The sequence below is a fragment of the Rhipicephalus sanguineus genome, unplaced genomic scaffold (assembly GCF_013339695.2).
Source record: "Rhipicephalus sanguineus isolate Rsan-2018 unplaced genomic scaffold, BIME_Rsan_1.4 Seq802, whole genome shotgun sequence".
NCBI lineage: Eukaryota > Metazoa > Arthropoda > Arachnida > Ixodida > Ixodidae > Rhipicephalus > Rhipicephalus sanguineus.
This window is the reverse complement of record NW_023616021.1, coordinates 74,663-89,252: the sequence shown is the minus strand read 5'-3', so window position 1 is coordinate 89,252 and position 14,590 is coordinate 74,663. Positions and strand designations below refer to the sequence as shown.

Genomic DNA, 14,590 nt, shown 5'->3' with positions numbered 1-14,590 from the left:
GAGAAAGCGCTGGGAGCGTGCGCCAAACCCCCGTAACTCCGCTGATTCTTGACGGATTCGAGAAATTTTTGCGGCAATCGATTCGGGAGGCAGTAAACTCCGATACTGAGGTCATTACGTCATTACTTGGAAAAGTGGTTCATGACCCCTTTAAGGCTCTGATATTCGCAATGCCCACGAACTATAGGTAGCGCGCCGTGCTTTTCAAGATGGCGCCAGGAGGAGGTCACCCGTTTGTTAGCATAGGAACAGATAGGACGTGCGGACGTACAGCCCGTGCCACTTTCACCGGATGAAGTCATGAGCTGCGCTGAAATGGATATGAGAATAAAATACTTTCCCAAACCATGGAAATTTAAGTGCTAAGTACTCGCCACCTAATTATTTACTGCGCTGTGAAAGGTTATATTTCAGCTCCGTTTCCGTGCAACGATGCTTTGCGAAATCCTGTGCGTGCTACATAAAACTGCATGAACTAGAATTGACGTATGAGCTGAACGGCACTCCGAGGTAGTACGTACAGAGCCTGCCTGGCGAATTTGCCGCAGTAGTAGGCCGCCAGCGAGTAGCGCCATCGCTGCTGTGCGTGGTGGTGGTTTGCGAACATAATACCCCGTCGTCATTACTTGCGCAGTCGGGAACGCGGAGTTACGTCTTCAACGGAACACAAGCATTTAACATCCCATTCAGTAGCGCTTGTGTCACAGCCATGCTGAGACTCTAGCCGTGTGCAATTCACTTCACTCGCATGTTGCAGGTTCGATCAGCATGATCGAAACATGAATATCGAAAAGAATGCACACGTATGCTTTTCGCAACGTTGAAGAAGTTAGCCGAGAGGCGTGGATTGTGGCCGTGACTGCACGTTCCATCGCTCTAACCATTTCGCTTCGCTGGTCGAGCTCGAACGTGTTGGCGGCATGCGGCGCTCCACAAAATCCACAATAATTGCGATACATGCGATGCACAAGAGGAACTATGCTTTTATTTTGATCTCGCTCAAGGATATATACATTAAATACAATGAAAGTGACTTACGTACTATGCTTTTATTTTGATCTCGCTCAAGGATATTGTACATTAAATACGGTGACTTACGAGCGTGAAAAAACTAACGCACGAGGGGACGTGAAGTCCAACTCGCTCCTCGTGAAAGCAGCTGATCGTTCATCGTCGCTGTCACTCTCGGTGCTTTGACAGTCTTCTACGTCCAGAGAAAAATCCTCGTCGTCAAGATGGTTTCTTTCAACATCACTGCTGAAAGCAATCTGAAGAATTTCCTCCGCCGAACGACTTCGACCACTCCGCATCACCGGCACGACTGGGCGCGGAGAACATTTTGCTTTCAGACCGGTCAACAAGAAATCGCTTGCAGTGTGCTGCCACCTATCAACAAACGTACAAAACAAGCGGCGCAGCGGTGGCTATGAAACCCAACACACTGGCGAAGGACGAAGGACGGCGTGGAAAGCGTTCGCTCCACGAAAGGCGTCGAGCAGACGCGTCCTCGAATGATTGAAACGTCGCTCGCACGATTCGTAACAGCGCTTTGCTGACAAAGGATAGAGGCCCTATTTTAATGTATTGGCACCTTGAGATCGCTCAGTTACACAAGAGCACATCGCGAGGCCGCGCGACCTCCCGCGTACAGTGTTATGGGATTCATGCACTACAAGAAACACTGACCAATGCTATATGAAAGTAAAAAGGGTGAGCTTCAACTGAATATTTCACACGATAACATTTAACTTACCTACGTGGCTGCAGAAAGCCTCGCGAAGCTGATAGTATGTGTACACTGTGGGCTAGCATTGAAAGCGCGAGTTGCCACGTATTTTCACGAAAACTTCGCGCCTCGCAAGAACGAATCAGATATCTCGTGTCACGGAGGGCCCGGGTTGACTGATGCAGGGAACATGCATAGCCGTAGTGGTCCTTTCTTGCCAACGCGTTAACATTGAGGCTAGCACAGCCGAACAAGGGAGCAACTGGATAGTGCCGCCATTTTGTCGTCTACTAACCCTCCTCACGGCCGGGCTAGACCGCACGCGCGAACGCGCGCTCGCGCGTGCGGTCTAGCCCGGCCGTGCCCTGAGGACGCTCCTGAATTCCGCTTGGCGGCGCGACAGTCTATGGGCATTGCGAATACTCCAGCGTAACGACGACGCGCGCGCGTCACGGCGACGTTACGTCAGCAAAAAACAGCCCTCTATTGGGCGCGAGATCGAGCGGTCGCCACCTGGCGGCCCCTGACTGAACCGCGCCTAGTGTGGATTGCTCTATGCGTCGTCTGCTAGCCACGTTTTGTTTGCATGTGCGCGTACGTCATGCAGGACCTCAAAAGGCGGTTTGTTCCGTGCGTTAGTGCAACTTTCACCGCTCGTACGTAAGCCTAACACGATGTAAAGCAGCATTTGACCTTGATCGGCTGTATATGTACTGTAATAAGATCAGTGAGTGCATTGTTGGGAGTGCTGTGTGTGGTCGTCGTACCCTCCGTTCACGAGAGTCATATCAGTGTAGGTGCCGCTCTGTGGTTCAAGCGCATTGCAAAGTGCACTTCGCGTTGTCGGCTCCGTGGTAAAAAAAAAGGCTCTCATGCACTTGCGCGTTGGGGTTAGATGTATAACTTCAGGACTGTCGTTTATAGGTTACGCGACGAGCTTGAGTTGTGTATAGTCGTGGTCCCACTACACAGAAATATTTCTCAAGTCACGTCCGACACTTCGGTACTTAAATTATCCCCTACAAAGAAGAGAAATAGAATGACACGGAAATCGCAAAACTGAGTTGCCTTGCGCAATTTTAACTTGTGGCGAAATTTATACAAAAACGCCCGTGTACTTAGATTAAGGTACGCGTTAAAGAGCACTGATGGTCAAAATAATATAAACGGCGTACTTTACATTTATGTCGTAGTAATTGGACGAGAAGTCACATCTTTTTGTCTTTACATTATCTTGAGCGTTTGTGTTGCCTTGTAAAAGATTGACGGAAAGCAGCGGACATTATTCGCGAGAAAAAACGTACTTTGGTCCCGTGAAATAACCGGGCCTTTGCTCCATTACTGTCGTGCAAGCAAGGAGGTTAAACAAATAAACCTCCTTGCGTGCAAGTTATCAATCGAAAAGTTCCATGCTGTACGGTTACCTTTGTGTACTGTTACTGGAATAAAAACAAGCGTGTGCCCGTTAAACGCTTCTGTAGTGCTAAAGCGCTGTCAGCCACATAGCTTTCCTCAGTAAACCTATCAACTGTCCTACATTGGAGAACTGAATAAGAAATGCGGATGAGTATTTGAACACGCCGTGTACAAAGTGCTATTTGAACTCATCGTTCAGGAATACGGGCTTTCTTTTTGTTGCAGGGTATCCATATCAATAAGAAGTAAATACTTAATTCAGTCCCTCTACAGCAGTGCGTAGTAGATAGAACACAAGTTGAACATGTACAAATAAAACAAGAAAACGTCATTCATTGCGAAAACGCCGACTGTTGCCGAAGGCGAGCAACCCCGTTCGTTGGCAGAATGCGTTTCTCTCACAAGTAGCAGTAACGTTCGGCGTGCTTCGTGCATTAATTCGGAAATGAAGAGCGCACATATTACCAGAAAGCTGCACTCAACGCAATTTGTTTGCCGGAAATCGGGTCAAATCGCTCACAACGAAGCGCGACAACCACCAATCCACACTAGCGCGGCGACGGTGCTGCCACCTCTAGCCCGATCTCACTGCGAATAGACGATTTTCCGCAGCTGGTTTGTTCAATCAAAACTAAATGGCGCCACCACACTGTGGCCATCCCCCTGCCGTGGCCTTTGGCAGCGCTGCTCAATATATCTCTATCCGCGTCGTCTGCTCGGCGTTCCCATAGCGTCTGCGCGCACGCGAATAAAAGTGAGCAGACGGCAGCGCCGGAAAGTAAACATGGCGGCACCTGTGGATGCAGTTTCCCTCCGCCTCGAATTTATGACGTCATCGTCCTGCGCTGTGTACCCGTAAGTTCAAGACCTACGCATTTATTTGCTTTATATTCGCGTCCGGAAGCTTCGAGAGCAATGTTCTCGTCGGTATTTTGCAGTGTTTCCAAGATTCAGTCTCATACTGTCGGAGACAAGGCTTAGCAGGCGTGGCTAAATAAACACAACTGATCGCAATAATAAAGACAAAGCATACCTGATGCCTTTTCTCCAGCGTGAGCTGACACAAAGCGATGGCCGATTTTGCCATTTATTTATTGCTGTGAGGACAATGGGCGAGTAGGAAGCGCGAGTTCGGATCGAAGCGGGCTGTCGCGTCTGCACAGGTGCTGCCATGTTGGCTTGTAACCCCAGATATACTGGCGGTTGCTAATAGAGCAATTAAAGGCATACACCATAAATACGAAGTAGATTAAACTTATCGCTTATCGTTGTGGCGTGGTACGTGCCAAACAAACGTAAATGTCTCAACGTTATCACCTTTGAGGCGATTACATGTAGAACTGTTTTGCTGCGCAAGCTTGTGACTTGCTTACACCCTGCTGCAACCAGTTTGTGTGGTACGGCCACGGCCGCTTCGCTTGCCCAATGCGTTGGCTGGGGCATTGGCTGGGGCAAATGGCTGGGTGATGCCAATTACGATCACGTGATCAAACATGGCAGCGCCCGTGCCCCGCTGCGGAAAATCGTCTATAGTCCGGCGTCGACTGACCGCCGACGCGGCCGACGGCTGCTGGCGCGCTTGGGCGTCGCTCGGCTCCGAATAGATCCTGGGGTGCTATCGCGGAACGATTCTATTCCTTTTTCTATGCTTTTCGCCGCCATTAGTCGTCTCCGATTGGTCGAAGGGAGGCCATGTTATTTGTCAATCAAACAACCATAAAAAAGCGTGACGTCAAAATGACGTTTACACACTCATTATGCAGAGAGAAAAGGCATAATTTTTAGCATCGCCAGAGAGCGGGTCGTTTGGAAAGGCATCGAAAATGGCGGCTCCGCTGATCGGGATGGCGGTTGCGCTCATGCGACGCCGGCGACAACAACGCGAGCCCGACGATGCGTTTGACATGACAGATGACGAATTTCGGCGGCATTTTCGACTCTCGAAGGAAACTGTGCGATGGTTGTGTGGTCAACTGGCCGAGGAACTGGAAGGGGTGCGAGCGACGCGGCTCTCAGTGGAACAAAAGGTGTTGTGTGCGCTGCGCTTCTTTGCGACCGGGAGCTTCCAAGGTTCCGTCGGGAGCGAGACGACGATTGACATGGCGCAATCGACTGTGAGCGAATGCGTCAAACGCGTCGCTCAAGCTATAGTGAAAGTGGGCGCGCAAAATGGGTGGGTGCGCTTCCCGACGACGACCGAAGAAAAGGCGGCCGTGAAAGAAGGCTTCCTTCGGCTCGGCGCCATTCCGGGAGTGATCGGCTGCATCGACGGCACCCTCATCGGCATCAAGGCGCCCAAGGGACCCCGCAAGGCTTCGTTCATGTGCAGGAAGCACTTCTACGCCCTCAACGTTATGATCGTGAGTTAACCTCCGACTTGTTTGCCTTTCGTTTTACTGCGCCCGCGCCGGCATCTTTTGTTGTGTTTGCTTGCTAACAATGGGCTTTCGCCGCGCACGCTTTCCCAGATCTGCGATGCGGCGATGCGGATCCTGGCCATCGACCCTATGCGACCGGGGTCAGACCATGACTCGTTCGTCTGGCAGACGACCTGGCTGCGCCGACGGTTCCTGGCGGGGCGCATTGCAGAGCCAGGCGAATACCTGCTTGGTGAGATTAAAACGTTTTCCTCACGGGAGAAGTTGTGTTAAAAAATTTTGAGACCCCCCTGGGTCCTGCCCGAAGGTTTAAAAAAAAAAGTAGTAGTGCAATCACTGTGCGACTTCTTTTTAGAAGGATGTGGCCCAAGTGATCAGAACAAATGAATAGAGCACTGCACTAAGGGTCTCGACAATTGTTGCAGCAGTGATGTAACATTATGGCCTCTGATGTTGACTACTAACGTTATGCTACATGGGTATACGTAGCATAGTACACTATTTCCGTCTTTGTGCAGGTGACAGTGGCTACCCATTGGAGCCGTGGCTCCTCATCCCGGTCTCTGGTGATCCTTCCGTGCACAGTGCCGAAGGCAGGTTCAACGCTGAGCACATCACCATGCGCTCCATTGTGGAGCGGTGCATTGGCATGCTTAAAGCCCGCTTCCGGTGCTTGCAGCGTTACCGCACCCTCCACCACGAGCCAGAGCGTGCTGCTGACATTATTGCAGCATGTGCTTCCCTTCATAATCTATGCTTAGGTGAGGGTGCCACTGAGCCGGTTGATGAGTTTGAAGGCATTGAAGACTTTTTCAGCAGCAGCAGCAGCAGCAGCAGCAGCACCAGCAGCGAAGATTCTAACGGGTCCCCCATCCAACAGGGTTTGACCCGAAACAGGGCCACAAGAAGCTATTATTTAAGAGGGCGCGCAGTACGGGACGGTGTCATTGCGCGCTTTGGCACCACCCGTGCGCAGCACTACGAGTACTTGAGGAGGGTGCGCCGGCGGTTGCGACGCCAACAGCATCGTTGGTAGATGCGTAATGCAGCAGTTGGAGTAGTGTGTATTTAAGAGATGTCAAATAATTGATTTACACATATTATTACTGCGTTGATGTGTGACCTCTTTCAGGCATGGTACAAGAATTGTGATGAAAAGAGAACATATGCATTCTTGCAGAAAAGCCAGTGTAAAACAAAAGTATGAACATACACTGCACTGGAGCGTGGTCATATCCATACAACATTTCATGTGTTAAGCTTGCTGCTGAGGGTGGGATAAAGCTGTGTTGTTTTTACGCGCCAATATTTTGTCTGGCGACTTCTTTTCACAACTGTGTAATGGGTGAAGCAATGTGGCTGAATTGTGTTGCATAGCATGCACTGCAATGTTACTTTTACATCGAAAGTTTTCATGCTTAGTAACGAAATGTAGCCCCTTTGATGATGCTGCTGCTGCGTCGAGTATGTGCCATTGCCCTGTAATATCCACTGAAATGCAACCATGGTTTTGTTTTTTTTACATATGAAAGGTCTCTCGTTTGTCTTGGCATACGAGCGATTGTGATGTAGCTGTTAGAATTTTGCTGCCGTGAATGAGATGGCGAACAACTTGTTCTGCCTGTAGGTATGTTCTGCATTTCTTTTGTCCCGCCTGATTTAAGATATGTCAAATAATTGATTTACACATATTATTACTGCGAGGATGTGTGACCTCTTTCAGGCATGGTACAAGAATTGTGATGAAAAGAGAACATGCATTCTTGCAGAAAAGCCAGTGTAAAACAAAAGTATGAACATACACTGCACTGGAGCGTGGTCACATCCATACAACATTTCATGTGTTAAGCTTGCTGCTGAGGGTGGGATAAAAGCTGTGTTTTTTTTACGCGCCAATATTTTGTCTGGCGACTTCTTTTCACAACTGTGTAATGGGTGAAGCAATGTGGCTGAATTGTGTTGCATAGCATGCACTGCAATGTTACTTTTTTTTTTTACATTCGAAAGTTTTCATTGCTTAGTAACGAAATGTAGCCCCTTTGATGATGCTGCTGCTGCTGCTGCCGAGTATGTGCCATTGCCCTGTAATATCCACTGAAATGCAACCATGGTTTTGTTTTTTTACATATGAAAGGTCTCTCGTTTGTCTTGGCATTCGAGCGATTGTGACGTAGCTGTTAGAATTTTTGCTGCCGTGAATGAGATGGCGAACCTTGTTCTGCCTGTAGGTATGTTCTGCATTTCTTTTGTCCCGCCTGATTTAAGAGATGTCAAATAATTGATTTACACATATTATTACTGCGAGGATGTGTGACCTCTTTCAGGCATGGTACAAGAATTGTGATGAAAAGAGAACATATGCATTCTTGCAGAAAAGCCAGTGTAAAACAAAAGTATGAACATACACTGCACTGGAGCGTGGTCATCCATACAACATTTCATGTGTTAAGCTTGCTGCTGAGGGTGGGATAAAAGCTGTGTTGTTTTTTACGCGCCAATATTTTGTCTGGCGACTTCTTTTCACAACTGTGTAATGGGTGAAGCAATGTGGCTGAATTGTGTTGCATAGCATGCACTGCAATGTTACTTTTTTTTTTACATTCGAAAGTTTTCATTGCTTAGTAACGAAATGTAGCCCCTTTGATGATGCTGCTGCTGCTGCTGTCGAGTATGTGCCATTGCCCTGTAATATCCACTGAAATGCAACCATGGTTCTGTCTTTTTTACATATGAAAGGTCTCTCGTTTGTCTTGGCATTCGAGCGATTGTGACGTAGCTGTTAGAATTTTTGCTGCTGTGAATGAGATGGGGAACAACTTGTTCTGCCTGTAGGTATGTTCTGCATTTCTTTTGTCCCGCCTGAGATAGCTGTATGCTGTCGTTTTGCAGTGCTCATTGACATCCATTCCTGTTTGTCTTTTCACTCCCTATGGAAGCAATGAAGCCTCCGATCGCACAAAAATGCAACGCACACAACACCTTCCGCTCCTTTAGAAGTGTCGTCGTTCACTCCACTTCCAGTTCCTATGTCAGTTGACCACACAACCATCGCACAGTGTTCAAGAGACAGAAATGCTGTTGAAATTCATTATCTGCCATGCCAGAGAACATGCCTCACTTGAAGTGCAGTCATATGCAGAAAAGTGAAATTACCAATGAGCATAACGTGAACGTAAAGTGCCTGTACTGGAAGAACGGTACTCAGTAACTTGGAATTTTCTAGTTACAGCACAAGTACAAGATGCAAAGTGTAGTAGCAGTCATAGCATGTACACAGGGTGTGTCCAGATATTAAATTTCGTTTTGATGCTTGTGCTGCTTCCAATACTTCCCGTACAAACCCTGCAAACGAGGAACCCCGGTACGTGCACCCTAATCGCGTGACAAAAGGAAATATTTCACTGTTGATGAATGCACACAACCTGTCCGTACTTGTAAAAAGAGCTGTGTAATGTGTCTGCACAGTTTGTACAATGCAAGCCAGCATCATATGTAAAAAAGCCCTCAAAGTTGATGTTTTATTTCTTGCATAAATATTCATTCCTTTTTTTCCTCGAACAATTCATTCAAGCAACACATTCTGTTTATACAATAATGTAACTACTGTATGGAAACTGCATTGGATGTCACACAGTATGGTACATCTTGTAAGAACAGTAGCTTAGAACACGATACCATGAACCGCGTTTGCTTGTAATAATGCACCACTAATGGCAGATAACGTTTCACTGGTTGTTCCTTTCATGCAGCTGATGACAGAGCACACAAAAAAAAAACATCCAAATGTTTACATGCATCACACTACATGAGTAATTGACAGTAATCCATTAAAAAAAACACTGTTAAGTTGACTTTACGTAACAGTGTCCTACCACCAGTATGTGGTCACGGCTGTATCTCCTACGTCAAACAGTAAAAGTACTCGAAACATCGCATTCCTGCAATGCAGGGAAGCATACAGCATATACATTGCCATGACTTCCCTCCCGAAGACAAAGTGCAAAGGTATGCTTTGTTGATATCACACAACGTCAAACAATGTTTCTTAAGTCTATTGTGTATTGCCACTAGTAAGGTACATATTTTCATGAAAGTTGCTCATCTGGAAGTCACCTTAATTGGTATTTAAATGCATACAAACTATTGTTTACTGGCAGGAATGATTGCGCCTCCACATGCAAAAGTAAGCACTGAGTGCACATTTTTTATAATGAGCAATATTGCACATAAAGGCTACATTCAAAGTGAACCACAAAAAAACACTAAAGGGATCACAGCCTATCCAAAAATACACATGTCACAGTAAAAGAGAAGGCATGTGCAACTCCCATAACATTGTGTTAATCAAAAAATAAAAAAGCATACAATGAAAACAAAGGAAACATGCATTCACCATGTGCCGAGTTAATGTGACGCAAGGGACAAGCTATGAAGTCGTCAAACTACACAGAATGAACAAAATATAAAAAACAATCTCACTTTCCTGCCTCAACACATTACATAGATGAGACTAGATGAATGCAGGGAAGGAACACAAGGAAGGAATTTTTGTCACAAGATTTTTTTTTTGTGTGTGCGACGCTTCTTACACATTTAGCCTATGAAGACATTGCACTGAAGAAAGCAATGTTGCCATTTCGTGAGACAGGATTAAAATGCAAAAGACTTGCCATGAGGCATCATAAGTAATGTAGAATTAGAACAATGAGACACCTTTCAATTTGCCGTCCACTGTCAGCTGGTGGTACAGCATTGCAGTTTGGACACTCCTGCTGGGCATTACAGTAGACTCCTGTTAAACGAAAGCTGAAGGGACCAGGAAAATATGTTTCATTTAACAGGAGTTTCGTTTACTGAGAGATGAAAAGGGGTGCAGAATTCAAGCACAAAACCAATCATGTTAGAGGCAGCTGTTCCATTTAAGCAGCAGTTTCATTTAAGAGATTTTCGTTTATTGAGAGTCTACTGTACTAAAATGTTGCAGTTGTGCCTTAATGAAATGGTGACATAAAGAACTGTTGTATGTTACAGATACTGGGGCTTCATACCATCAGTGGTAGATGGGCAAGTGTGCCAAGAAAAAAAAAGTGACAAAAATTCCTTCCTCCGTAAAATTTATGCTAGAAGGATCCGTTGATGGTTGGTACATGTGTTGAATATACTGAGTATGTACAGCGCAATGAAACGAAGGCAAGAGAAACACACAAACGACATAGACTGGCACTGACTTCCAACTGAATTATTGAAAAGCATGAAGCCCGCTTTTACGCATGTGCACATCTTATCAGCAACTGAAACGAGTCATGGGTGAGCATACATCTCTCTGTCACTTAGATACACGCTTGGCGTAATTACACACTTGATACCGGATTTCCTAATGTGGGCTGCCTCGAAGTGCATTTACACTTGTTGCAGTGATATGCAAGATGTCCGCCTGAATTGTTTTTTTACAAAAAAAAATACTCTTGTGCTCTGATGTTGAAACGTAGCCCGCCGGCCCAATGTACTCTGAGTGGCATCTTGTATAGCACGTGAGGCACACAGTCGGTGTAACGATGAGCATGCTTCTTCGTGCAGGATTTTTTCTTTTCTTTGGTGAGCATAGGGCAAATCTGACCTAACTTACATGGCGCAGAAAACACAACTTTCACACCACATCGCAATCTTAAAGATCACCCAAAGGTATGACGTCAAAGTGGTGTTTTCTGCGCCTTGTAAGTTAGGTCAGATTTGCCCTATGCTCACCAAAGAATAGAAAAAATCCTGCACGAAGAAGCATGCTCATCGTTACACCGACTGTGTGCCTCACGTGCTATACAAGATGCCACTCAGCTGTGGAAAAGAGTACATTGGGCCGGCGGGCTACGTTTCAACATCAGAGCACAAGAGTATTTTTTTTTTAAAAAAACAATTCAGGCGGACATCTTGCATATCACTGCAACAAGTGTAAATGCACTTCGAGGCAGCCCACATTAGGAAATCCGGTATCAAGTGTGTAATTACGCCAAGCGTGTATCTAAGTGACAGAGAGATGTATGCTCACCCATGACTCGTTTCAGTTGCTGATAAGATGTGCACATGCGTAAAAGCGGGCTTCATGCTTTTCAATAATTCAGTTGGAAGTCAGTGCCAGTCTATGTCGTTTGTGTGTTTCTCTTGCCTTCGTTTCATTGCGCTGTGCATACTCAGTATATATCAATAAAATTTAGGCGCTAGGAGGCTGAGGTGGGCGAGTGACTAGTGCAGCCCCACCGGCCAGGGCCTCCAAAAGTTGCTGCAGCAGGCGCTGAGTACAGTCATTCGCCCTGCGCTCTTGGTCGAGGCGCTGCTGCTGAACGTGGCGCAGCCGGCCCACCTCTTCGGTCAGGCGGCAGAGCTGGTTTTCCAGCCGTTCTTGGCTGGCCATCTGGGCCTCGTGATGCTGGTTGAGAAAAAAATTCATGTATTTACAAGAAGATGGTACCAAGGCCTCAGATTATAATTGAATTGTTCCTGAATAGTAGTATTTTCAGTGCATACTATTATTGACTTTGATTGCACCAAACAACATGCATAACAATCGCTGTGACCATCTATGCTTGTTTGTTTCACAACATCAACACATTAGGCCCACAGATTGCTAGCATAAACATACGTGACGTGAACATGAATAAGCAAGTGCACCGCTTAGTGGTGGCACTCGTAATAACAAATGTTAGTGTTTTTTGTCCCAAAACCATGACATCACTATGGGAGATGCCTTAGTGGAGGACTCCGCAAACTTCAACCATCTGGGGTTCTTTAACATGCTCCTAAGTCTAGGTACATGGGCCTGTAGCATTTTCTTTCGCCTCCATCGAAAAAGCGGCCACCACGTCCGGCATTTGATCCCGTGACCTGTGGGTAAGCAGTGAAGCAACGTACCCACTAGACCTCCGTGGCGGGTGGTAGCACTTGTAAACATAATGATTGACTTCCTCAGCGCCTCAGTGTTTGGATGCAAGTACAGTAAAACCTCATTAATTCGAACTCGGATATTTCGAAATCCCGCTTAATTCGAAGGGTTTCTGCGGTCCCGTATTTTCCAATGTAAATCTGAGTGGATATTTTGAAGCGGCGGTCAGCGCCAGCCCGGTTAATTCGAAAACTTTGGGTGCCTTGTGCCAATTCCCGATCCCGATTTCGCCGCAACTCCGTGGAAGCGACGGCCATTAGGAGCCACAGGGCAATGCAGTGCAGCGATATTAATGTGTGACAGTTGAAGCAACCCAGCCTCGCTGGTGCTAGCGCAAAAAAAAGTAATAAAGAAAAAAAAACGCGGTCTCGTGGTCAGCTACAACGTGCGCCTGCGGAAAATATGACGTGCTTCACTGCAACACAGCGGTGACACGCGGGCAGCATGTCGCATGCTTCTCACAACGTCAGCGCGTCATGATTTACCCATTTCTTTTTTGGAAAAGAAAAGATAATAAAGGACGACCTGACGGAATTCATGATGTATGCAAACCTCCGACTGGCGGTTGCTCCGGCAATTTGCGCACTTGCAATGCTGGCGGAGTTCTTGCCTGTAACGCCTCCTTCGAAAACTCAGTTCGAAAACTTCAATGATCATGTTTTCCAGCCAGAACAGATCGCGGATTCCGTCACACTGGCCATTATCATATTCTTTATTTTACCAGAAAGAATGGGCGAATGGCCGCATCATGACGCGCTGACGCTGCGAGGAGCAGGTGAGCCCGCGTGTCACCACTGTGCTGCAGTGAAGCACGCCGTTTTTTCCGCAGGCACGCATTTCAGCTGACCACGAGACTTTTTTTTTTTCTCTTCTTTTTTTCTTGCGCTGACAGCAGCGAGGCCCGCCGTTTTCGCGGGTTTGCGGCAAAAATGGGACCGGGTATTGCTGGAAAACCACCCTTGGAGCCGCAAACTAGAAGGCCAAACGACCACCTCTGATTACTTTCAGTAATTCAAAGTTCCTTGCATCCCGCTTTTTGTATGTTTCGTTAATTCGAAAACCCGCTTAATTCGAAAGTTTTTCACAGTCCCAGTGACTTTGAATTAACGAGGTTTTACTGTACATTTTGTTATTGTGCAGAGCACTACCAAAACTAAGTGTACGCGTGCAATGTCAATACATGGTGCCGCAGTTTAAGGTGCAGTCCAATTTCTCAAGTGCTCACATTTCAATGTAACAACAGAGTAGTGTTTTGACCAGCGAGTGAATGGCTACACACTGATGTGAAACAGCACTGCAGAACGGCACAATGACAAGAACACTATAATGGAATGATCTTCAACAGTCTATAGATCATGCGCACAACAGGTTCACCTAACACGTACGACATTCCCAAATATGGCAGTAGTGTGCGCTTTACATATGCACCAAAATATTTTCCCAAGTTCAAGCAATAAGGAAACTTAATCCATTTAACATCACGTTCAGGCATCTGTAGGTGCTGCCTTCTTTCCATAAAGATGGGTAAGAATGCTATTTGCCCTTCTTTTCTTGAACTGCTTGTGTAGCCTCATTTAGGCAAGTAAGGGCCTAAGCAATACCACTAATTGCATCATGCGAAGGTGTACAAGAAGTAATAAAACCATTAGAGGAGTACTGTACCACTTTTCAAGTAATAACTGATTGACCTCAGCACTGATGTTTATTGTCTTGCGCTTCAAGTAGCGATCTGTCGCACGCTTTAAGCGCTTTCTCCCTCGTCTCATACCGATGAGTGTTAGAAATTAACAGGGAGGGATGGCACAAGGGCAGAAGCTACGTCATCGTGCGTCATGACCTTGAATGCACGTCAAGAAACGTGCCTGCACTGCGATTCCAATGCTGCAACGCCGGCACATGGTGGCATACTGCACCAAGAAGCGCATCTGATTGAAACACCGCTCTATTCAAGTCAGCTACTGGCCAATGGAAATGCCATATCTTCTATGTTGAATAACAAGCACCCGCCACTGAACATAGTGAGTACCTGCCTCTGGACGAAAAAAGGGCGCCCGAAAAAAATGGCAACAGCGTGATTCGCTAGCAACCTCAGCGTGCCTCATACAACTACAAAATGTGGCTGATGTGTTCACAGTA

General features: G+C 46.6%; 1 protein-coding gene across 1 annotated transcript; it reads left to right on the top strand.

Annotated features, from left to right (window-relative positions):
* Positions 1–5,280: 5,280 nt before the first annotated feature.
* LOC119378360 (putative nuclease HARBI1) lies at positions 5,281–6,556 on the top strand. The gene is made up of 3 exons (XM_037647526.2): positions 5,281–5,502; positions 5,611–5,752; positions 6,039–6,556. The coding sequence occupies exons 1-3, from the start codon at positions 5,464–5,466 to the stop codon at positions 6,554–6,556; spliced, it is 699 nt and encodes a 232-aa protein (XP_037503454.1). The 5' UTR covers positions 5,281–5,463.
* Positions 6,557–14,590: the final 8,034 nt, after the last annotated feature.